This window comes from Scyliorhinus torazame, chromosome 19 (assembly GCF_047496885.1).
Source record: "Scyliorhinus torazame isolate Kashiwa2021f chromosome 19, sScyTor2.1, whole genome shotgun sequence".
Taxonomy (NCBI): domain Eukaryota; kingdom Metazoa; phylum Chordata; class Chondrichthyes; order Carcharhiniformes; family Scyliorhinidae; genus Scyliorhinus; species Scyliorhinus torazame.
In genome coordinates, this window is record NC_092725.1 from 55068510 (window position 1) to 55094447 (window position 25938).

At 46.5% G+C, this 25938-nt stretch overlaps 1 protein-coding gene across 2 annotated transcripts in view; it reads left to right on the top strand.

Moving 5' to 3' along the window:
• LOC140396136 (DENN domain-containing protein 5B) overlaps positions 1-25108 on the top strand; it is a 350007-nt gene extending 324899 nt beyond the window's left edge. For both annotated transcript variants that reach the window (XM_072484292.1, XM_072484293.1), the window contains 5 exons: positions 8992-9179; positions 13289-13371; positions 16147-16273; positions 20902-21076; positions 24327-25108. In XM_072484292.1, the coding sequence (XP_072340393.1) occupies positions 8992-9179; positions 13289-13371; positions 16147-16273; positions 20902-21076; positions 24327-24510 (757 nt within the window). In that variant the 3' untranslated portion in view covers positions 24511-25108. The remainder of the gene's footprint in view (positions 1-8991; positions 9180-13288; positions 13372-16146; positions 16274-20901; positions 21077-24326) is intronic.
• Positions 25109-25938: the final 830 nt, after the last annotated feature.

Here is a 25938-nt window from a genome sequence, read left to right on the forward strand (position 1 = left end):
TGTGACCAGGACAGGAGTATCAGATTAGCTCAGGTGGTTAGTGTAGTCAAGCATAGTTACTGTAGTTAGATCTTGTTAACCTTATCACTGGTATCAATGTTAAAGTAAAGAACTCACGCAATTATTGTTTTGTTACTCAATAAACCTTTTGTTACTACTGGATGAGTTTGAGTCTTCATCGAGATTTAGAAGACCTCATCCAAGGTTTGAGTAACACATAATTACACTCCGTAGTATATCAAAACACACAGAGAAGTGTAATCAAAGATAATACAGGAGTGTAATAAAATACTAACCACCAAGAGGAAACATCCTTTCCATTTTGCCAATACCATTCAGAATCTTATATACTTAATCAAGTCACCTTCATGCTTCTAAACTCTAGTGGAAACAAACACAGCTCTTTAACCTTTCAGCATAAGACAACGCTATCAGTCTAGTAAACCTCCTCTGAATCCCCACATTTACATCCTTCCTTAAATTCGGAGACCAATACTGCACATAATATTCGTGATGTGGCTTCACCAATGTCCTGTACAACTGAACCATGACATCTTTCATTTTATGTTTAATTTCTTTCATAATAAAGGATAGCATTCTTAATTATTTGCTGTACCTGCATACTAACATTTTGTCACTCGTGCACTGGAACACCTAGATCCCTCTGTACCTCAGAACTCTGCAGTCATTCTCCATTTAAGTAATACTCCTGCCAATGAGAACAACTTCACATTTTCCCACATTATATCTGCCAGAGTTTAGCCTAATTACTCAAGCTGTTCTTATGCATCTGCAACCTCCTTGTGTCCTCTTCAAAACATACGTTCCCACCTATCTTTGTGTCATCTGCAAATTGAGCTATCATGCCTTTGCTCCCCTTATCTAGGGCATTCATATAAATTGTAAAATGTTGAGGATCCAACACAGACCCCTGCAGGACTCCACTCTTCACATCCTACCAATCAGAAAAAGACTCATTTAAACATACTCTCCGACTTTGCCAGCCAATCTTCTATCTGCTAATAGGTTATCCCCGTCACTGAATTTTTATTTTCCGCAATAACCTTTGATGCAAGACCTTCTCAAGTGCCTTCCGGAAATCCGAGTACAGCACATCTACAGGGGGCTCCTTCAAAGATATTCAATAGATTTGTTAAACATGCAGCAGAATTTTACATCCTCCCGCAGAGGGAGTATGAAATTGCATGGATGGGATTTCCTCCGGTTTCCCACCCGCCCCAAACTCGCAGCAACTTTATGCTGGGATGGGCAAGTCTTTGGATGGGAAGCCCACGTTTGCCCCAGTTGAGGCCCTAGAGTGGCCAGTTAATGGCATGTTGGGCCGTTTTCTGTCCAGCCACTGTCCAGTAGATTAGGGTGGTGGGAAAATGACATCTCCAGGGGGATACCCGAAAATAAAGAACGTTAGATCGTGGGCAAGAAATGGTGATGGGGGGGGTCTCTATCAGAAGGCCCTCCTAATGCAGGGTACCCTCCACTTAAAGTTTGATGACCTCTGGCCCTCCTTCCTACTCACCCAGTCTTTTCCCTGAGACCCAATTGCACCCCCTTATAACCTCCCAGACCACGCTTATCTTTTCCACCCTCGACACTTACCTGGGTCTCCATTTGCCAGGACGGTCTCAGGCAGCTCCATGCAGTCCCTGTTCCAGCCACTGTTGCTGCAGGGACTGGAGAGCTGTCGTCCAATCTGATTAGCTGGCAGCTCTTCAAGAAGGGACTTCCTTAATGCCAATCGATGCTCGTTAGAGTGTAAGTTGGCAGTGCACCCGTGCCATCCCAAAAACTCAGGCCATAATCTCCCCTTCACAAAACCATGCTGACCCTCCCTGATTGCCTTGAGGTTTTCTAAGTGTCCAGCTATAACCTCTTTAATGATCAATTCTAACACCTTCCCCATGACAGACATCAAGCTAACTGGCCTCTCTTTTCATGTTTTCTTCCTTCCTCCCTCCCTTCTTGAATAGCGGGATTACATTTGCTACTTTCCAGTCTGACAGAACCTTCCTAGAATCTGGTGACTTTCTGAAAATTAACACCAACACATCTACTAACTCATGAGCCATCTCTTTTAAAGACCCTGGGATGAGGTTCATCTGGACCCAGAGACCTGTCAGCCCATGTTATACGTTTTAGTTACTGTTGTATGAAGAGTCAAAAGTCCTGTTCCTTTTCACCAAACACCATTTATTTCACTTCCACAGCCTCTGCACAAAACTAACAACACATCACCTGACACAAGGGCCACCTGAAGTCCGTTTACATATCAGTGTCAATCATTGGATACTTAACATAAATGAGCAACTAATTGCAATGCCTCTTAACCCATTACTTAACAGTCTCCCCTTCCTTAGAGAAAAAAATAAGTAGGTGAAAACAAAATTTAAAGAAACTCAAAAACACACGTGATTTCCCCCCTTCTTTTTTTAAAGTCACAGAAACAGGCGCCCTTCATTAACAATATCCCAAAGTTAAATTTCTGTCAATATCTGAGATAGATAAAAGGCCATATCCACCGCCTCTACAAAGCTTAACGTCTCAGCAGCCAAAGTGCTTTCGACCACTTTCCTTATTTTCTTTGTTTCCCACACAAGAGGACAACATTTACCATTGTTCCCCAAGAGGAAAATTATAAAACCTCCTGTGCTTGATTTGTATAGGACGCATCACTATAAACTATGAATTTCAAGTGCCTAAGGTCACCTAAAACCGGGAACCTCAAAACACACTCCTGCATTTTTAGTTTGGCCAAACGCTTTATTTGCTCTCATTATGTCTTCCACTTTGGGATCATTCATTTTTGTACTCGACTCTAAGACATCAAAACTCATGTCCGGTCTAGTCTGTCTACCTAACCAATTCAGTTGCCCAATTAAAATTTGTAGTTGCTCTTTTTCCATCTTTGAAACCTTACATCTTTTTGTGAAACTCGGCCACAACTAATTGCTATTGGACTGATGCTTTCCAAATAAGATTGCTGACGCAAAGTTGCCTCTAACTTAGTCTGTCCAATTTCCAGTCCAATATATTTAAATGCACCGGAAGCCTGACTTCCGACCCGGAATTCTTTCCTCAAACCAGAGATTACAAAAGCTTCAAACTCACTAGTCCCACCCCACAAAAATTATTTGACATGCATCATAAAGATGCCAGAAAGGTTCCCTTTATAGTGCCAGTAAAACTATACCGGATCTACTTTCAACTAATAACAGCCTAACTTTAACAAAACTGACCTTACCGAAAAATACCAGACTCTAGATGCAACATTTAAACCACATACACATTTGCTCAACTTCCAGAGTACCCCTTCTGTGTTAGCTGCTTCTTTAGGAGGACGGAGAAAAATGTCTCTCTGGAGCTGATGCCCCTGCAAGAAGGCAGCTTTCATATCTATCGATTTGCATTCCCATGCCTTTGTGGCTAAAAGAATATCTTTAAAATTAACCTTCCCTGCTGTAGGTGAATCTACCCTTAAATCCTGATCTTCTAAGCTTTCTTCAAATCTCCTTGCCACAAGCCTGGCCTTTGCCTTCTGAGTTCCATCCAGAAGAATCTTTTCTATGCAAATCCATCTGTGGGACAGAGCTCAGTGTATACCCCAAATTCACTCCAACTATGCAGTTCTTGCTGTTTAGTATCTTTGATAACTTTTCATATAATTTATTGGAAGCACCAAAATCTCACGTGCATGTGGGTTTCTACTCCTATTAGTATTCGTAGTCTTACTCATGTTCCGAGACCTTGATAAACTACGTCCCCTCTCCCACCAGGTAACTTGTTCTATACTGCTACTGCTTGATCGTTCCTTTCTGCTGTGGGATGTCCTTTCAAAATTCTCGACTTTTTCCTGCGGACCTGTTCACTAACCGATGTACCATCTGAACTGGCACTGTGTTTCTGTGACCTCCATTTTTGAACTTCGTTTTCCCAATCCATTGTCTTGACTCCTTCCCCTGAATGATGTACATTCAACCAATGTTTATACTTTCCAGTGGCCTTAACTGCTCTAATAACAGTTGCATCCTTCCATTGACTAGACCCTTCAGGCAAGTATGTCACCTTTGTACCAACTTTTGGTAATTGTCCTTTCGGAAAAATGGCCTTATCCCAGATCTTAAGGTTCACAGCCACAATGTTGTTAAAATCCCTGGCCAAAGGTAGGGTTACTATCGGTCGTGCTGGTGTCCTTTTGTACTTCCTACAAACTTCACAGCAATCACTAAACTGTTATATCAGTTTAGTATAGTCTTCATCCCTTCCCCCTGCATCCTTTAATAAATTTTTCAGCCACCGAGGAGACAAATTGCCTATGCAGTTTTAATACAACAAGCTTTTTATCAGCTAAAGTCCCATTTTCAATTGCCATTAACACATCCTTAACCACTCTACTTGAAATATTATTTGTCAGTAATGGAATACAATAGTGTCCCGACTATGTAAATTGTAAGTCCACCATCTTTCCAAAAACTGTTGCCTTATCCTGTTCCATATCCAGTTTCATGTGTGCTTTCTTCATCGACGGTCTGCTCAGAAGCAAAGGTATCTCACTTGATACAACATCCGTGCTAATGAAATGATTCATTCCGGCAATATTGCAAGGGATCACCACTCTTTTCAGCGACTTCAAAGTATTTTATCATCCCCAAACCTGAAACTTGTGGAACTTTCAAATTCATTAACCTTGTTATGATTTTCAGCTTTCAAGGAGTCCAGGTAACATTTTAACCAGTCAATTCCACACACAGTAGATGTGCAGCCACTGTCCAATACAGCACAATTGAAGGATTCTGCAACCAATACCCTCATTACCGGCATAAAACTGCTTGTTAATAGGACAATGTCTTCTCTCTGAACACTATCTTTTTCCTCTTCTGACTCTTCCGTGTCATGTGTCGCTTCAAACACTCTATCATAACGTTTTGGACAGTTGAAGACATAATGGTATTGAGAGTCACATCGAAAACATTGATTCATCATGGCCCGTGCATTCCTGGGGTTCATCTTCCTATTGTAAGTTCTAACTGGGTTTCTGTCTTCATAATTTCCTTGTCTCGATCTCCTTCTATAGTCTTGGGCCCTGTTCGTAGCCATACGATTTCGCCATCCTGTTAGTAGTGTATCTTCCATATTCTGGTTTATAGCAGGCTGACCTATTTGAATCATCAGAGCCATCGGAATCGAATGTTTCCCCAGAAACGTCTTTAAAGCTTTTGTCATCTGATCGAATAAAGTAAACTCATCCGTAAACTGAACTCCTGTCAAAACCAGGAGCCTATCCATGTTGCTCACTCGAGCACTGTCAAGTAATTTAAAGGCCAACACAGACTGTGGAAATTCCAGATTGTGTTTCTGCAGCCTTTTATATAGTCTGCCAAATTCCATTTTATAGTCTTCCATGGAGAATTCCTCTATTTTCCAGAACTTATCAAATTCCAACCATGCTTCATACGCACTTAACAAGTCATCTTTCTTGTAAATCTTATCCATATATTGTAATAGAGTCTCCAGACCTTCTTCTGAGTCTAATTCTTCCAATTCCAGCTCAGAAAGCACTTTGTTTCGGATTTTACTGTCATAAGGTAGAGAACGAGCCAATGCCATACCTTGTTTTCTCTTTCCCAAGGCAGTTGCCTTAGTCCACATAACTACTGCACTTCTCCATTGGTCGTACGATTCCCTTTCAGAAAATAAGGGGGGATAGTCATATCCAGCCATCTTTATCCTGGGTTCAGCCATGTATCTTTTTTTTTCTTCTCACTCACTCCTTGATTTGATCAGGAAAAGTTGTATCTTTCAAACCTTCACATTTGCACAGCAACCATCCTCTGCTACCATTGTTATACGTTTTAGTTACCGTTGTATGAAGATTTAAAAGTCCTGTTCCATTTCACCAAACACCATTTATTTCACTTCCACAGCCTCTGCACAAAACTCTAACAATATATCACCTGACACAAGGGCCACCTGAAGCCCCTTTACATATCAGTGTCAATCATTGGATACTTAACATAAATGAGACAACTAATTGCAATATCTCTTAACCCATTACTTAACAGCCCACAGTTCCATCAGTTTGCTCAGTACAGATTCCCTAGTGATTGTAATTTCACCAAATTCCTTTCTCCCTTCCACCTCCTGACTTATAACTATTATTGGAATGTCTTGAATACTCTATAATGACGACAGAAGAAAAGTATTTGTTCATTTCATCCATCTTTTCCTTATTATCGACTATTATCTTCTTATTGTCACTCTCTAGAGGACTAACACTCACTTCACTTATTCTTTCCCTTTTTAAATACCTGTAGCAAATTGTACATGTCTGGCTAGCTTCCTCTCATACTCTAATTTCTTTCTCATGATTAATCTTTTCGTCATTCTCTGCCACATCCTTTATATTCTGACCAATCACCTGACCTGCCACACTTTGCTTTTTCCTTAAGTTTGATGCTTTCCTTAACTTCTTTGATTAACCACAGATGGTGGGTCCTTCCTTTGGAATTTTTAATTATTGTTGGAATATACTTATTCTGTGTATTCTGAAATATACCCTTAAACGTCAGTCACTACTTCCCTATTGATCTATCCCTTAGCCTAGTGTCCCAGTTCACCTCACCTAGCTCGGCTTTCATGCCCATATAATTGCCCTTATTTAAGTTTAAAATACTAGTCTTAGATCCACTCTTCTCCCTTGCAAATTGGATGGGAAATTCAATCATTGCTCAATTCAATCAATATTATGGTTGCTGCTACCTAGGAGTGCCTTTGCCCTGAGGTCATTAATTTATCCTGTCACGTTAACAATTCCAAGTCTAATATAACCGGTTCTAGAACATGCTTCTCTCAGAAACTATCTCAAAAGCATTCCATGATAAAGCTGGATCATCAGTACCTGTGGAGCGAGGTTGAAAGATTCTTCATGAATGGAACAAGAGAAGTGGACAGACACATGTAGGAAATGGACAGGAAAAATGGACAGGACCTATATGTCCAATTTTTTTTGAATCTATTCGTTCATGGAATACGGGCATCGCTGGCTGGACTAGCATTTATTGCCCACCCCTAATTGCCCTTGAGAAGGTGGTGGTGTGCTGCCTTGAACCACCACAGTCCCTATGGTGTAGGTACACCCACATTGCTGTTAGGGAGAGAGTTCCAAGATTTTGATCCAGTGACATGTAAGGAACAATATATTTCCAAGTCAGGGTGGTGAGTGACTTGGATGGGAACCTACAGGTGGTGGTGTTCCCAGGTATCTGCTGCCCTTGTCCTTCAAGGTGGTAGAGGTCACGGGTTTGGAAGGTGCTGCCTGAGGAGACTTGGTGAGTTCCTGTAGTGCATCGTGTAGATAGTACACACTGCTACCACTGTGCGTCAGTGATGGAGGGAGTGAATTTTGAAGGTGGTAGATAGGGTGAGTGCCAATAATACGGGCTGCTTTGTCCTGGATGATGTTGAGTTTCTTCAGTGTTATTGGAGCTGCACTCATCCAGGCAAGTAGAGAGGATTCTATCACACTCCTGACTTGTGTCTTCTAGATGAGGCCTTCTTGTTGATTCCCTGAGTTCCTATTTCTTTTATTTTGTCTTGTATCATTTTGGGCCATGGATCTTTAATGGAGACATAACTTTAAGTCGAGCAGAGGAAATAAGGAACGCAATAAAGTTTTGTATTTTGGGCAAAGAATCTAGACTTTATAATGTGCAAGAGATTGGAGGGAATCATTTCGCTTGATTGGCTGTGGGCCAATAAATTGGCCAGGGACAGCAGTCTGCCCGGCAGCCAGGCAGTGATTGGATCCTGTTGGGTGTTTTTTTTCGGAGAGAACCCAGGAGAAGCCGTTGACCCTCAAGGTGGAAGTAGCTCTCGCTCTATTCTGCTGCCTACTGTCTGAAAGCAGAAGCTGCTAGACCCTGAAAGAAGATTCTCTCTCTCTCTATCTTTCTCCCTTTCTCTTTCTCTCTCTCTCAACAATTACAAGCTGAAAGAAAAGATAACATCTATCTGAAAGCCTAGACTGAGGAAGAAACAAACTGGACGACGTCCGTCTGAAATTACTTTCATCGTTATTTTACACCCCTCTTTCTCCTCTGTGTTTGTTTGTGTGTGTATATAGAGGGTGTGACGAGTTAAAAGAGGGTGGAGCACGCTTAGAGATTAGATAGTAGTTAAACATTTGTATTAGGGCGACATGGTAGTGCAGTGGTTAGCCCTGCTGCGTCACGGCGCCGAAGACCCGGGTTCGATCCCGGCCCCGGGTCCCTGTCCGTGTGGAGTTTTCACATTCTCCCCGTGTTTGCGTGGGTTTCACCCCACAACCCAAAGATTTGCAGGATAGGTGGATTGGCCATGCTAAATTGTCCCTTAATTGGGAAAAAAAGAATTGGGAACTCTAAATTTAAAAGAATTTAACAGTTGCATTAGTTGTCTGTTGAATTATAGTTACCATTATTAATAAAAAATTAATTATGTTTAAATTTACAAACCTGGTGACTATAGTTATTGGGCAGCCGAAGACCCCGGGTATTTAACAATATGAGTTCATTTCGACCGTGTTGTGATTCCGGGTCAAGTGGGGCTGTAATTTTTAAAAATAAATTTAGCATACCCAATTCATTTTTTCCAATTAAGGGGCAATTTAACGTGTTCAATCCACCTACCCTGCATATCTTTGGGTTGTGGGGGAGGTAGATAGTTCTTATAAGATACATATACTAACTCACAGACACACACAAACGTGTATGTCTATATTAATATAAAAAAGGTATTTAGGAAGCAGAGAGAGTGAGATGCAGTCTGTTGTAGGGCATTGCTATAACTGTAGATTATTAATAGAACATACAACACAATATTTTTTAGAAACAGGTAATACTTATTTCAGATTCCCCGTTTACCTCTCAGGAAAGATTTGGCTTTGATGCAGTGTTGTCACGGTTTGATGTCTTGTGCTCCTGTGTTCTATCACGGCAGGTTCCCCTGCGGTCGGTGGCTTGGCAAAGGAGTAGATGATGGCAGCTTGGAACGGATCCTGGTTGGTGAACTTATCACCCCGGTGGTGGAGGAGGACCTGAGCAAGCAGTGCCGCACTCCGCCTCAGCTACGATCCCCAACCGTCGCCCGGCGACTCAGCGTCACATCCCTCGGAGGGAAGGCGGGCAGTGAGTGACCTTTCAGCTTGTCGTTCTGCCGTTGATCTGACCGTCCCGGTCTTCACTAGCTTCGTGGACTGCGAGGCCAGTCTCGCAACGCGCCAGGCCCATTCCACTTGGAATCCAGAGGCATCACAAATGAACGGGAAGATCCCATTGGGGTGATTGTTCGTGTCAGGCGAAATCTCCCATTGCCATTCAGTAGGGGGCGCTCTTCTGAGATTGGGGCAAAGTAGAGGGATGCTCCCTTAAATAATAATAATCTTTATTATTGTCACACGTAGCTGATTGTGCTATCTAGCCCCTGACTGTGCTATCTGGCCCCTGACTGTGCTACCTAGCCCCTGACTGTGCTATCTAGTCCCTGACTGTGCTACCTGGCCCCTGACTGTGCTACCTGGCCCCTGACTGTGCTACCTGGCCCCTGACTGTGCTACCTGGCCCCTGACTGTGCTACCTGGCCCCTGACTGTGCTACCTGGCCCCTGACTGTGCTACCTGGCCCCTGACTGTGCTAACTAGTCCCTGACTGTGCTACCTAGCCCCCGACTGTGCTACCTAGCCCCCGACTGTGCTACCTAGCCCCCGACTGTGCTACCTAGCCCCTGACTGTGCTATCTAGCCCCTGACTGTGCTATCTGGCCCCTGACTGTGCTACCTAGCCCCTGACTGTGCTAACTAGTCCCTGACTGTGCTATCTAGCCCCTGACTGTGCTACTGAGCCTGTGACTGTGCTATCTGGCCCCTGACTGTGCTACCTGGCCCCTGACTGTGCTATCTAGCCCCTGACTGTGCTAACTAGTCCCTGACTGTGCTACCTGGCCCCTGACTGTGCTACCTGGCCCCTGACTGTGCTACCTGGCCCCTGACTGTGCTGTCTAGCCCCTGACTGTGCTAACTAGTCCCTGACTGTGCTATCTAGCCCCTGACTGTGCTACTGAGCCTGTGACTGTGCTATCTGGCCCCTGACTGTGCTACCTGGCCCCTGACTGTGCTATCTAGCCCCTGACTAGCCCCTGACTGTGCTAACTAGCCCCCGACTGTGCTAACTAGCCCCTGACTGTGCTAACGTGCCCCTGACTGTGCTAACTAGCCCCTGACTGTGCTACCTAGCCCCTGACTGTGCTAACTAGCCCCTGACTGTGCTACCTAGCCCCTGACTGTGCTACCTAGCCCCTGACTGTGCTACCTAGCCCCTGACTGTGCTACCGAGCCTGTGACTGTGCTAACTAGCCCCTGACTGTGCTAACTAGCCCCTGACTGTGCTATCTAGCCTCTGACTGTGCTATCTAGCCCCTTCCTGCTATCTAGCCCCTGACTGTGTGATCTAGCCCTGCCCTGGGAGTGTGTGACACTCAGCGCCTCACGAAGGATGAATTTCATTTCTCGACAGTCATTGCACCAATAAAATTGTTCCATTTTCTTTTAAGGAGAAAGAGGTCCCAGGTTCGATCCCGGCTCTGGGTCACTGTCCGTGTGGAGTTTGCACATTCTCCCCGTGTTTGCGTGGGTCTCACCCCCACAATCTAAAGATGTGTAGGGCTAGGTGGATTGGCCACGTGAAATTGCCCCTTAATTGGAAAAAAATGAGTTGGGTACTCTAAATTTAAAAAACAAAAGTAAGGTTCATTCAGTCTCCATAGCTGGCGCTGCCCATCCTCTTGGGATGGGCCTTTGGCTTAGTGGTGGCGTTGCTGCTTCTGAATCAGAAGGTTCAAACCCTGCTTCATACAGTCCTCGGAAGTGGTGACTGGTACTGATTCTGAATTCCAGCGGGATGATTGTGAGTGGCGGGTGTGAATGGTTCCTCCTCTCATCGTTTAGTTTGTGGATGACCATCAAACCCTCCCTGCGTACGGGATAGACTACTCCAATTGGTAAAATGGTGGCCACCCATGGAAGCAGCCACATCCTGACGTGTTAAGTTTTGCAAAGGCTTTCACTTCTTCATACTCACAGAGATTTGGGTCGGCTGGGCCTGTAGTCACTGGAGTTTATAAAGACGAGGCGGGATCTCGTTGAAACGTATAAAATTCTGACAGGACTGGACAGAGTGGATGCAGGGATGTTGTTTCCTCTGCCTGGGGGTCTCCGGATACAGGGTAGGTCACTCTGCACTGAGAGGAGGAGAGATTTCTTCACTCAAGGTAGTGAACCTTTGGAATTCTCTACCACAGAAAGCTCTGGAGGCCAAATCACTGAATATATTCAAGAAAGAAATGGATAGATTTATAGGCCAGTAGTTCCCCCTGGTGGTCGGTGAGAGTACTGCAGGTGGTCCATGGGAGAGGGGGGTAAAATACAATTACGTGTATCTCATATGTATCATAATCGATGTTACATTTTGCAATGTAATTTGCTTCACAAACATTCTTGTATGATATAATCCACAATGTATCTCTGAGTGTGCATCATAAACAATTGAGAAATAGCTGAGTTTTTATCCATTGATATATAAGTATGACTCCCGTCTGCCGTGGGCAATGTAAAATATAATGTTTAAAACGGCTGTGGTCCGCAAAAGCATCTGATGTCGATCTATGGTCCGCACTAAGGAAAAAGAGTGAGAATCGCTGGTCTAGACATTGAAGGCATCAAGCAGAATTTGGGAGAGAGCAGGAGTATGGCCTAGAGATGTAGGATCAGCCATGGTCTTATTGAATGGCGCAGCAGGCTCGATGGGCCGAATGGCTGAACCCTACCCCAATTTTCTATGCCTTTGCGAAGAGAAGGTCACCCTCTCAAATGGCCTGTGCTGAATCTCTTGAATGGCCTAAGGTGCTCGTGTACATTCGTCTCTCATACGGATAGTCACAGGCGTGGCTGGAAATGATGATTTAGGGGATGGTTGTTCCTCTCTCATTGTGTGTTTGGAGGAGGAGGAAAGGAGATGCAAGGAAAGGTGTGGAGTTGGCTTTATTCCAGCCAGTTGGCCAGTCGCACGGGCCAAGATCCGCAACTCTGGGATCATCCCGGCCATTTCATCAGGCTAGCAGGGACTGGATTGTGTCAGTTGTGGAATCTGGCAACTAAGTCACCACACCTAGACGTTCCACACTTCAGACCAATTTCAAGCTAGCACAGAGGGCACCAGCAGTACAGAGGGCACAGAGAAGGTGCAGATTTCATACAATCATAGAATCCCTACAGTGCATAAGGAGGCCTTCAGCCCATCGAGACTGCCGAGCATTCGAATGAGATCTCTATCCATGCCTACTCCCCCATTCACCCCGCCCTAACCCCAGAACTAAACTGCACATCCCTGGACACTAAGGGGAAATTTAGCCTGGCCAATCCACCTGACCCGCACGCACATCTTTGGACTGTGGGAGAAATTTGGAGCACCCGGAGGAAACCTACGTGGACATAACTCATATAAGGGGATGACATTTAATATAAACCTTTCACTAGAAAAGCTGAATATTGGTGGAATAGTTCTATCAATATTCTAAGTGGTGTGAAATATGCTATTGCCTTGTTGCTAATGGCAATCAGTTACTCCCTACACCTGCCACCATATATTCCAATTAAGCAAGCCAATATAAATACCACTTTTAAATAAAGTTCACATCCAGGTTTACTTTTTTTTATCTGTTGAGAGTCCTTGGAGAGAACATTTCAGGAGAAAACTGAAAGATTCTTCTTGGCAGACTAAACTCCTATGGCAAACTGAAACTACAGATAGGCCTGGCTCTTCCCCTTAATAACATCATCTGTACCCAAAGCATAAGACATTCTTCTGTCTCCTTCCATAAGATGTCCCATGACCTGGATAGCCAGAACCAAATATAATATCTCTCTCAAATTATCTACACCCCAGGGACCAAAACAATATTCCATTAACCACTTATCTGTAAACAAGTAAATGTTTCTCAAATCTAAAAGTAGAATACTTCCCCTGCAAAATCAATGATTACCTACGACCCCTTAAGCACAGATTTAGCAGACATATTATCTGTATGTCTTGTAAACCCTATTTTAAATAACATTACTGCATTAAATATAAAATATAACAATTTCTTACAATCATCACGGTGGTGGGGGGGGGGGGAGCCTTCATAATTTTCCTCATGCAAACTCATCCGCTCTGTTGATCTTTTTCATTTTTCTCTCTGGCAGAACCCAATGCTGGCCAAATCCAGGAAGGAATTGGGGAATCTATAAATAACATTGTGAAGCACTTCCATAAACCAGAGAAAGAGGTGAGTTTCAAAGAGGTTGTATGACGTTGATTTCTCCCTTTCTCCTTCCCGTGTCAGCTTTGACTCAGTTGCTAACACACTCACCTGTGCGTTGGGAGGCTGTACGCTTGAATCCCACTCCAGGGAGCCGAGCACAAAATCCACCTCGGTTCAGTGCTGAGCGGGGTGCTGCGTTGTCTGAGGAGCCGTCCCTTGGATAAGACATTAAACTTGAGGCCCCATCCATGATCTCAAGTGGACATCAAAGATTGCCCCAACACTACTTAAAGAAGGGCAGGAAAAATTTCCCTCGTGGCCTGGCCAATGTTCATTCCTTAGCAAGCAACCCACAGCAAAATTGTCATTTGGGGGAACCTTACTTCGCGATGATTGGCTGATGGATTCTTTGCATTTGCAAAAGTAATTCACTGGGCCTAAGTCGCGTTGGGACATCTGAAGATCAGGAGCAGAGCTGGGTAAATGCGAACTCTTTCTCTTCTCCAAGGGGCTAACTCCTCCCAAACATAGTTCCTGAGTGTGAACTTTTCCCTGTTACCTTGTCAAAGTATCCATTCATTATGTCAACCCACAGATAGTGAGCATCAGTTGTATTTGAGCCTGAGAAATCCCAGCCAAGCTTAGTCCTGATCCTATCCATGCCATCGACCTCACTGGATAATGATCAGGAGTGGGAGTTCTCTCAGATTGATTTATCCCCCCAACTCTGAGCCTGGTGTTTGAGGAGAGGGGGGGGTAGATCCAATTACATTGGCCAACTTCTATCCTAATTAGGATGGGCTAACTCGGCCTAGATCAAGAATCGATGCTGAGACCTGCCAATCTGTAAGCATCAGGACCGTAAATACACACACACAAACACAGACAGACAAACACACCTTTTACCTACAAAGTCCTTTGGTCAGAGAGGTGATTTCCAAGGAGAGTGGTGAAGAGTTGGGGAGGCTGAGGGCTCTGAAGAGAGAATTAAAAAATGGGGAGCCCTTCATGGTTGGTTGCACAAGAGGAGGGTTGGGTGGGGGCGAGGGGGGGGGGAGATTTAGAGCTGGTACAAGTTGCAAAAATAAGCAGGAGCAAGGCCCAAAAGGATTTAGACAAGAGATTGGGAGAATTTTACATCTGAGGCAGGTGGGTGCGGGGAACCTTACACATGTGAAGACAGGGATTAGCTGAGGTTTACTGAGTCAGGGGATTTGCAGTTTCTCTGGAGGCCACTGGAATAGTTGATTCCAGAGGGGACAGTGGCTCAGAAGAGAACGCAGACTGCCAACGTTATCAAGGTAGGTGCTTTGCAGTGGAAAGGATATGGGTTGGAAGTTAAATTTGGGGTTGACAAAGACACCGCAGTTGCAGAATTATAAATGTGACCTGGTAAAATGTCATGTTCCCATCAGCAGGCCGTAAAGGTTAACAGTTGGTGTCTATGTTGATATGTTCCTTGTTACCTAGTAGACAAAGCATGGTGTGAATGGGTTTCAGGGGCTTGTGTGGTACAGGGATACAATGGAACTACAGTGACACCAAATGTCTATAGCCAGGATCTGTTTACACGGGAACTTCCATTTTAACCAGTTACATTGACATACTCAACATTAAATATCGAGACAAGAAGTGATCATGCGACGTGTAGAAAATGAAGTATGTGAACAGGAAATGGTGGACAATTACATGGGGTATTTTAATTTAACCTGCCCATTAGGAAAGTAGCAGGATTGTGTGGAATACTGCCTTTTCCATCTGCCTGATTTTAATCTACCAAAGGCAGTGCGGAGTAATATTGGGTCTGAAACACAACCAGTATCACTGCAGTTTACCCGCTTGTTAGGTCTGATTAAACAGAGCCCAGGACTTCCAGTGTAACAGATTACGGATACATGGAAGCATGTTTGCAATATCTTTCCCGGTAGGGGTGGGGGGGGGGGGGGCGTCTGCTTTGGCAAGTCACTCGTTCTTTCAGTAAAATTCTGAGATAAGACGGGTCATCCCAGGGGTAATGTTCCAACGTAGAATGGGGAAAGCACAGGAGGGGGCCATTCAGCCCATCACACCATGCCAGCTCTCTGCAAGAGCAACTCCGCCAGCCCCACTCACCTGCCTTTTCCCCACAACCCTGCAATGCTTTTCTCTTCAGATGCTTAAACAACGTCCCCCTTTGAAAGCCACGGTCGAATCAGCTTCCACTACCAGCCCAGGCAGTGAATTCCAGACCCCCTCTGTGCGAGAAAAGGCTTTCCGTTATGTTGCTGTTGCTTTCTTTGCTGACCATTTTCAAATTGTGTTGCCAATGGGTCATTTCAAACCTTGACTTCCACTTTTACTTTGCCACGGCCGGGAGCTGAATCCCAACAGGCCAATCTTAAAGCCACGTTGCTGTGGCTCTCTGATGTTGAGCGTATAGCCCTCTCTGTAAAGGGCAGCTGAAGGAGCTGCATTCTTCTCATCAGAGGACATTGCCAAACCCTATTTCCATTTCTCATGAGGCGCTAATAAGGTTGGTTATTGTATTGTTACAGGAGGTAAAGCTAATCTCTGAATTTGAGCTCCCCCTGCCCTCTCCCCTGGAAAGGAAGTGGGAGGGGGAATCACTCTTTCAGGAAAAGCCAAGCAAGGCTTTTCACTCAGAAAATTCATCCCAGCTTGGCCTTTGTCTTTTTCCTGAGATTCTATAGCCCGCAGAAAGTTATGGGCCCAGCCTGGGCCAAGAGCCTGGCCAGTTCATCACCGTTGAGGTTTCTGTGGCCTGTGTTCAAGAATTCCCAACTGGTTGTGTTTCCACAGAGAGGCAGCCTGACCATCCTGCTGTGTGGGGAGTTCGGCCTGGTCTCTGCCCTGGAGCAAGTCTTTCACCATGGGTTCAAATCTGCTCGACTCTTTCAGAAGAACGTCTTCATCTGGGACTTCATAGGTGAGTGCCTGAAAGTTGGTGGTCCCTCCGGACTCGGCACTCAGTGGTCGTCACTGCTTGACAAGGTCGCCGAGCTTTTCGCGCAGAGTTGAGCTTCATCATTGGCCCAATGTGTAATGGTAGGTGATGGTGAGCCTGTAGGTTCAGAATTCGAAGTCAGGTGAACTAGCTGGTTCCAGATGAGGTCAGACACAACGCAACTGGTCTCACCATTAAGAGGTTGGTGAACTCAGTCTTTGGTGGAGCCAGGGACAGTGCAATGGGCCTCACCATTACTGGGTTGATTTGCCGGTTTGGAGAATCGCCGGGCCGGGCGCAATTCGAGCGAAGCCGCCCCGACGCCGGTTCTCCGGTGACCGGAGAATCGCTGCCATTGGCGCCGGCGTGGCGCCAGTCGGGGGCCGCTCTACGGGGCACCCCCGGCGATTCTCCACCCGGGATGGGCCGAGTGACCGCCAAGAAAGCCCGAGTCCTGCCGGCGCCATTCGCATGTGGTCTTACCCGGCAGGACCTCGGAGTCCATCCTGTCGGGGGCGGCCTGGTGGAGGGGAGGGGGGGGTCCGACCCTGGCCATCTGGGCCTACTGATCGGCGGGCCGGCCTCTCCTGGTGGGGGACTGTGTTACTCCGCGCCGGCCCCTTTTGCGCCATGTTGCGTCGGGGCCAGCGCGGAGAAGGAAGCTACCGCGCATGCGCGAGTTCGTGCCCGTTGCAGTGCACTTGCGCAGACCCGCAGCGCACGTTTAACGGCGGTATCGGCAGCTGGAACGGCGTGAGTCCTGTCGGGCAGAGGATCGCTACACGTAGCGATCCGATGACGCTGTCATTAAATTCTCCGGTTTTTACAACGGTGTCAACACTTTGCCGTCAGAAGGGAGAATCCCGCCCAGGGACAGCACAATGGGCCTCAACATTAACTGGTTGGTGAATTCAGTGTGCGCTGGAGTCAGGGACAGTGCAATGGGGCAGCACTGTAGCACAGTGGTTAGCACTGTGGCTTCACAGCGCCATGGTCCCAGGTTCGATTCCCCGCTGGGTCACTGTCTGTGCGGAGTCTGCACATTCTCCCCGTGTCTGCGTGAGTTTCCTCCGGGTGCTCCGGTTTCCTCCCACAGTCCAAAGACGTGCAGGTTAGGTGGATTGGCCATGCTAAATTGCCCTTAGTGCCCAAAAGAGGTTAGGAGGGGTTCTTGGGTTACGGGGATAGGGTGGAAGTGAGGGCTTAAGTGGGTCGGTGCAGACTCGATGGGACGAATGGCCTCCTTCTGCACTGTATGTTCTTTGATACTGGGTCGGTGAATTCAGTGTGTGCTGGAGTCAGGAACAGTGCAATGGGCCTCACGGTTACTGGTTTGGCGAATTTCTATCCGCCAGTCTTTCCTGAAGAATGATTAATGGCTATGTTTGACAGTGATTATTGCATGATGTGTGAATTGATTTAGCTGCTGCAACCTCTGGTTGATGATGCTAAACACTCTAAATGAGATAGTTGTCAAAAGGAGTTTAACTCTGAGAATTGCTGGGAAAAGATGCTGAAGGGGAGGATTTAATTTGGAACTAACCTCGATTTTTTTTCTAACAGAAGATCTGGGCAGTTTACTCCTACTTCTTAGCAAAGGGGTACTGAGGTCAATCACAGCATCCCAACAACCACTGTCCCTGGCTAAGAACTGCAAATGGGAATATGGCACTGTGGAGCGGGCAGGATTTTAGTGTACTGCCACCTTGTGGAGGGAAAGTGAATGGCCTTGAATGCCAGATGGAGAGAGTTTCATTTGTATAATCTCTCGAACATTGAGACCAGCCGGTGCTTCACGTTTCTGACGTCACCTCTCTCTATTTTAGCCCTGGGAGTATTTCCCACTGTATTTCACTGAAGGCCCTGATCAATCCGCCTCTCAATTGGGGGCCTGTGACCCAGGCTGTGTCTTCAAATGCAGTAACAAGGGGCTACTGCATGATGAGCAATTGTAGGCAGGAGTGAATCTTCGTTCTGTCCAGCCTAATGTTGACTAAAACATCCGTGACTAGTCGGGAACTCAGGCGTGACTGGCCGCATCTCTGATTAATAAATGCAAATTGTTATTGGGCATGTGATTTAATACTGGCACAGTGGCACCGTATTGGTGGCACAGTGTTGAGGGTGGCACAGTATTGAGGGTGGCATAGTGTTGAGGGCAGCACAGTGTTGAGGGCAGCACAGTGTTGAGGGTGGCACGGTGGCACAGTGTTGAGGGTGGCATGGTGGCACAGTGTTGAAGGCGGCACAGTATTGAGGGTGGCATAGTGTTGAGGGCAGCACAGTGTTGAGGGCAGCACGGTGGCACAGTATTGAGGGTGGCATAGTGTTGAGGGCAGCACCGTGTTGAGGGCAGCACGGTGGCACAGTGTTGAAGGTGGCACGATGGCACAGTGTTGAGGGCAGCATGGTAGAACAGTGTTGAGGGTGGCACAGTGTTGAGGGTGGCACAGTGAGGGTGGCACAGTGTTGAGGGTGGCACAGTGTTAAGGATGGTACAGTGTTGAGAGTGGATGGTGGCACTGTTGCTTTCTAGCACCAGGAACCAGGGCTCCAATCCAGCTTGGGTGACTGTATAGAGTTTGTACGTTCTCCCCATGTCTGCGTGGGTTTCCTCCGGGTGCTCCGGTTTCCTCCCACAGTCCAAAGATGTGCAGGTTAGGTGGATTGGCCATGCTAAATTTCCCCTTAATATCCAAAAGTTAGGTGGTGTTGCGGGGATAGGGTGGGGGAGCTCGGGTGCTCTTTCGTAGGATCGTTGCCGACTCGATGGGCCAAATGACCTCCTCTTGCACTGTGGGGATTCTACGATTGAGGCTCATGGAACCAGTGGGTGAGTGTCATGGAACATGGAACATACAGTGCAGAAGGAGGCCATTCGGCCCATCGAGTCTGCACCGACCCACTTAAGACCTCACTTCCACCCTAACCCAATAACCCCTCCTAAGCTTTTTGGACATTAAGGGGCAATTTAGCATGCAAATCCACCTAACCTGCACGTCTTTGGACTGTGGGAGGAAACCGGAGCACCCGGAGGAAACCCACGCAGACACAGGGAGAACGTGCAGACTCCGCACAGACGTTGACCCAGCGGGGAATCGAACCTGGGACCCTGATGCTGTGAAGCCACAGTGCTAACCACGTGTGCTACCCTGCTGCCCCAAGTGTCAGCTTGGATTAAAACAATCACCCCAGGGCCAGAGAGCGTTGGGTCATGATAAGTCATTGTTTTTCAGATTGGAGGATGGTAGACAGTTCTGTTCCCAAGGGTCAGAGCTAGGACCACTTCTTTTTTTTTAAATAGGACTTCGATATTGGAATACTAAGTTAAAATTCTAAATTTGCCCCTGGCTTCCAAGTTTGATACCAAACTATGGCCAACAGTGAAGATGAAACCAATCATCTGCAACAAGATGGGCAGACAAGAGGCAGGTGGAATTTAATACAGAGATGTGTGAAGTGATACATTTTGGAAAAGGGGATAGGGAGAGGCAGTATTGATTTATTGGCACAGTTCTAAAGGGTGTGCAGAGGCTGAGGGTCCTGGGGATTCATGTGCATAGATTTTTGAACTGAAAAGACATGTTGAGAGAGCAGTTAGCAAAGTATATATAGGATCGTGGGTTTCGCACGTGGGTGTGCTGAGTACAGGGATGTCCTGCTGAAAAGTTACAAAGTACTAGTTCGGCCACAACTACAGTGTCCAATTCTTGTTACCACACTTCAGGAAGGATGGGAGGCTCCTTGAGAGGCTGCAGAGGAGATTTCTCAGAATGGTCCCTGGGGTGATGAATTTTATCCACAAGGTTAGGCATGTGGCGCAGTGGTTAGCACTGGGACTGCGGCGCTGAGGACCCGATGTCGAATCCCGGCCCTGGGTCACTGTCCGTGTGGAGTTTGCACATTCTCCCCGTGTCTGCGTGGGTCTCACCTCCACAACCCAAAGATGTGCAGGTTAGGTGGATTGGCAACGCTAAATTGCTCTTTAACTAGAAAAAAATAATAATTGGGTACTCTAAATTTAAAAAAAAAAAGGTTTGGGGAAGCTGGGGTTGTAGCCCTTGGAGCGAAGGGGAGAGCTGAGAGAGGCTTACAGGGTTAGGACAGGTTTGGAGCGAAGGGGAGAGCTGAGAGAGGCTTACAGGGTTAGGACAGGTTTGGCTACGGCGGACAAAGAAAGCTGCTCCCATTAGCTGATGACTGGAAATGGAATGGGCACTTGAACAAATAAACTTGAGGGCTCAGGGGGGACGGAGCAGGAGAAACCCAACTGACGGAGCATTCAAAGGAGAGTCAACACTGACGCGAAGGGCTGAATGGCCTTTCTCCATGTCATGGAGTATGTGGCTCATAATTCAACAACGTATTTAGGAGTGTAGCAGGAGGCTATTTAATCCCTCGAGCTTGTAATGCCATTCGGTGGGATTATGGCATTTCTGCCGCCGATCTGTACGCCGGTATTTGCTCCCTGCCCCTTGATAGGCGATCTAGCAAACCAAGCTGCCCTTGCTGCACCGGACGGGAAGCCAGTGTTCAGATCCAGAGGTCCAACTCTTCTCAAACTCTGCACAGTCCACAAGTTTAACCTTTCTCCACCTCTCTCGACACAGAAAAGGCTGTCACGTACTTTGAAACAGCCGAAGAGGACGAGGAATCGCAGGAAAGCCTGCTACAGCTGAAAGCCTGCTCTACAACGTTCTGTCAGTACGTCAACGCTATCACTACCGCCCCCAGGAATATCGGAAAAGACGGAAAGTTACAGCTGCTTGTCTGCCTTGGGGCAAGGTCAGAGAAAACTATTCCAAAGCACAAGTGTTGTGAAGTTTGTCAATTATTACGGCTATTCCTCATTTGACACTTTGAATGTGTTCCTAATAAACGGCCTGTGAAACGATAACGTTCCAAACAGGAATCACTTTCCTGTAAGTCAACGTGTAATAGGGTAGAATACCATCCTAACCTGTAATTTTCACATTAAAAACCTATTGAACTTAACTGACCCCAAATTCCCCTTACTAATTTACTAACTCTTACTAACCTCTTGCTAAATTATTCTTACTAACACTTCCTAACTTTTACTCATTCTTAACTTATTAGCCTACTTTTAGTAACTCACTAACTCTTACTAACATTTACTAACTCTTACTAACATACTCATACTAACTTACCAATACTTGTTTACTAAGTCTTGCTTACTAACTCACTACTTGCTAATGTTTACTAACTCTTAGTACCATACTAACTCACTAACATTTGCTTACAAAGTCTTGCTTACTAAATTAATAACTCTTACCAACATTTACTAACTCTATAACATACTCATACTAACTCACAAACACTTGCTTACTAAGTCTTGCTTACTTACTCACTTCTCTTACTAATGTTTACTAACTCTTACTACCATACTAACTCACTAACACTTGCTTACTAAGTCTTGCTTATTAACTTAATAACTCTTACTAACATTTACTAACTCTATAACATACTCATACTAACTCACAAACACTTGTTTACTAAGTCTTGCTTACTAACTCTTAATAATATTTACTAACTCTTACTACCATACTCATACTAACTCATTAACACTTGTTTACTGACTCTTGCTTACAAGCTCACTCTTACTAACTTACAAACTGTTGTTTACTAACTCACACTTACTAACTCTCTCTTACTAATTCACGAACTCATTCTTACTATTTCACTAATACACTCTTACTAACTCACGCTTACTAACTCAATACCTCTTGCTTACTAGGTTACTCTCAATAACTCACTAACATACTTACATTAGCTCCAGGTTATTGTTTCCCTCCCAGATCCTCCTCGATGTTTCCAGCCAGATGCCCTCACTCTCGCCATTCCTCTCCCAAACCCTCGCTCATAGCACCCCCTCCTCCTCTCTATTCTTCTTGCTTTTTATTTTCTCCCTTTCCTCTCTCTCTCTATTCCTGTGTGTATCTATGCTTTTCTCTCTCTCTCTATTCCTCTTTCCTTGTAATTGTTAATCTCATTTCCTCTCTCTTAGTTCTCTCCTCTCCTCTCCCCCTTTCCTTGCCCCTCCATCCCTCTGCGATTACCTCCCCTCACCTTTCTCCACTCGAGCTTCTGCCTGCTCCTGACCTGCCGTCTCCAGGCACTGCCGACTGTTCCCGACCCATTTCAGACCTGGAACGTTCAGCCGTTTCCTAGGTGGACCCTTCTAACCTCCTGGGGTACCCCAGATTAATTGTTTTTAAATTACAAGAGTCCTGTGCCTTAGAACTCATGTCGCGCAGGTAACTGGGAGAGGCAAGTTCAAAGCCAGCAACACTGTTTTTGGAGCTGCTCAGAAAGACTGACCCAATGCTTGGTAATTCAGAGTATCCCCAGCACAGCAGCAGGGGGGCCAGCAGATTTAACCTGTTACAGTCTGTTCTTTCAGCCCGTGACTGGCACCGGTTGATCAATAGAAGTTGGGGGGGTGGGGTGGATGTGGGGGGTAAAGATTATCGAACATAGCAGAGAATCCAGCAACAGGATAAGGGCCTATATGGCTAATTGCATGTATGCCAGCTGTTCGAAAGCTTCTAATTATTCCGAAAGTCCTGTTCTTGCCCTACAGCTGAACTGTCCTCTACAAATGTTCAGGGGAGAGAGGTGCAGTGGTGGGAGTGAGCAGCCGCCAGGGGAAATTCAGCAGTAGGTTTGCCATTTTTGGAAACTTTAAGCCTACCATTGTGCTGGAACCCGTAAAGAGGACATACTTGCACTGGTACTCTACGACAGCAATCTACATTGACATACAAATGTCACCACCGGCTTCTCTTCCCTTCGAGAGCTGACCGATGGTGATTTCATAGATTATCATAGAATTTACAGTGCAGAAGGAGGCCATTCGGCCCATCGAGTCTGCACCGGCTCTTGGAAAGAGCACCCTACCCAAGGTCAACACCTCCACCCTATCCCCATAACCCAGTAACCCCACCCAACACCAAGGGCAATTTAGGACACTAAGGGCAATTTATCATGGCCAATCCACCTAACCTGCACATCTTTGGACGGTGGGAGGAAACCGGAGCATCCGGAGGAAACCCACGCACACATGGGGTGGATGTGCAGACTCCGCACAGACAGTGACCCAAGCCGGAATTGAATCTGGGACCCTGGAGCTGTGAAGCAATTGTGCTATCCACAATGCTACCGTGCTGCCCTGAGGGTCACCACACCTCAGTTGAGGGGCAAGGTTGAGAAGGCGGATAACCTTCATAGATAACCTCAGTCAGTACGGGAATTGAACCCACGCTGTTGACATTGCTCTGCATCATGAACCAGCCGTCCAGCCAACTGGGCCGTTGTCTCAGCTTGGCAGGGGGCTGGTTTGTGATGCAGAGTGAGTGGGGTGGTGGAATATTTGAATATTTTGAAGGCAGAGGTGGATAGATTCTCGGTTAGCAAGGGGGTAGGTGGAATGCAGATGTGAAGCTGCTAGCAGATCAGCCATGATGTTATTAAATGGCGGAGATTCTCGACGGGCCGAATAGCCTGCTCCTCCTGTTTGTATATATTCATATGAAGGAGCGTCTTAAAGGACAAGAGAGAAGGAGGCAAAATTGCCTTAGTGTTGGACAAGGTATTTACCAAGACTCGCTTCCACAGCCATATTTCCTTCCTCAGTGACTGTCTTCGTCCTCGACACTGTATTTGAGATGGAGGCGAGGTGGGGGGGATGGGGAGAACGGGCTAGTTGGGCATTGGCAGACTTTAAGGCAAGGCCATCCGTGGTGAGGTGAAACAAGTGGCCAGAATTGGAGGAGTGCAGAGATGTCAGAGGGTTGAAGTGGGCAGGTTGGGGGGGGGGGGGGGGGGGGGGGGGGGGGGGGGGGGTAGTGAGTATGAGATACATGAGAACCACTGTGACCCAAATTAAGCTTCAGAGCAGAAACCTAAAGAGGGAAGGTGCATGGTGACATTTGTTTCAATTCAAACCTTCACTTTACCTCTCTTTCATTTTAACCTCTCTTCCCTTCCCCTCCCTCTCTCTCTCTTTCCGACGCAGGGATCATTTGCTACCCCAGTGGATCCCGCTGCTGGCAGACTGCCCGGTGATCTCCAGGATGTACGAGGACAGCGCCCTGCTCCGGGACCATGCCACCGTCAACTCGCTGATCCGGGTCCTCCAGACGCTGCACGAGTTCAACATCACGTTGGAAGCCTCGCTGGTCAAGGGCATTGACCTGTAGCCTTGGGGTTTTCGAAGGGCGGAGACCCTTCCCCCACCCTCTGACATATTGAGGGGATAGAGGGTGGAGGGGTGGGGGGCGGGTGCCCTCTGCACAGGGTGGCTTGGGGCACCAGCCATGTGGCACTGCCTGGAGATGGACATCAAGACATGACTGCGGAAAGGTCACGACCTCCAGCTGACCCTGACAGAAGAAGTATTGATCACATTGTGAAGAGGCCGGATTGATAATGAGAAGAATATTTTTGCTTGTTAGACGTGTGTAAATAAATTGTAGCTTTCCCGAAAGGTTATGACACTGTCAGCTGTTCACCGGAACATTCTGGTTTAAAAACAAAATAGCTCTGATTTAGGAAACTCGAGTGGGGAATGTTCCCCCCTCCCCCACCCTCCCGCGTGTACCCACGTAATGTAAATACTGTGTGATTTTATTTTTTTGTTTGCTTGAGGGTACATCTGCGTTAAATGAAGAAAAGCTCGACGACCATTTGGGATGCGGGTGTGTATTGAGAGGATGGGTCTCGCACTTTCCTCCAAAGTATTTTTCAATGATTGTGCCCCTCTTATTCCAACCCCCAAACTCCAAAAGAAAATGAAAACACCTGAAACTGCCCCCCCCCCCACTGATGTTCCCGCCCCTCAATCTTCCGACTTAATTTCGCTGCCACCTTCTTTCCCGCCTTGAATCGGCTGCAATGGTGGGCGAAAGGGCCACTGATGAATTTGTGTTTTCAATTTTGTTTTTGAGAGTTGCTGCTGATTCAGGAGCTGCCCCTGTTTAAAACCCCTACGGTGCCGGGAATGTTGTAAATAGATCGATCCAAATCAAAGGACCAGTTTGTCAGATCCAGTCTGCCGGAGACTGGTGCCAGTATGAGGAGGAGGAAAGAGATGCGAGGGCAGGTGGCAGAATACGGGTGCCCTCCGCCAAGTGCCGCTCGGAGTAGCACCAGTCTCGCCTGCCATCATCATCCGTCGATTTGCGGGAAAAGGAAAAAAAAACAAAAATTATTTATTGGTTAAAACTTGAATCGCTCAGTTGGTTTTGTGTGAGCTAGCATCGGTGCGTATGGTTTACAATGAGACTGGAAGCCATTCATCCCCCAATGGACAAGTTGGGGGGGCGGGGCGGTGGGTGGTGCATTGCCCTGTGGGATTTCCTCTCCACAAAAGATCAGAAGCCTCCCCCCCCCCACCAGTGAGACAGCTGGTCTCTTAATTTATCGTAAGAAGTTTTACAACACCAGGTTAAAGTCCAACAGGTTTGTTTCGATGTCACTCGCTTTCGGAGCGCTGCTCCTTCCTCAGGTGAAGCGCTCCGAAAGCTAGTGACATCGAAACAAACCTGTTGGACTTTAACCTGGTGTTGTAAAACCTCTTACTGTGCTCACCCCAGTCCAACGCCGGCATCTCCACATCTTAATTTATC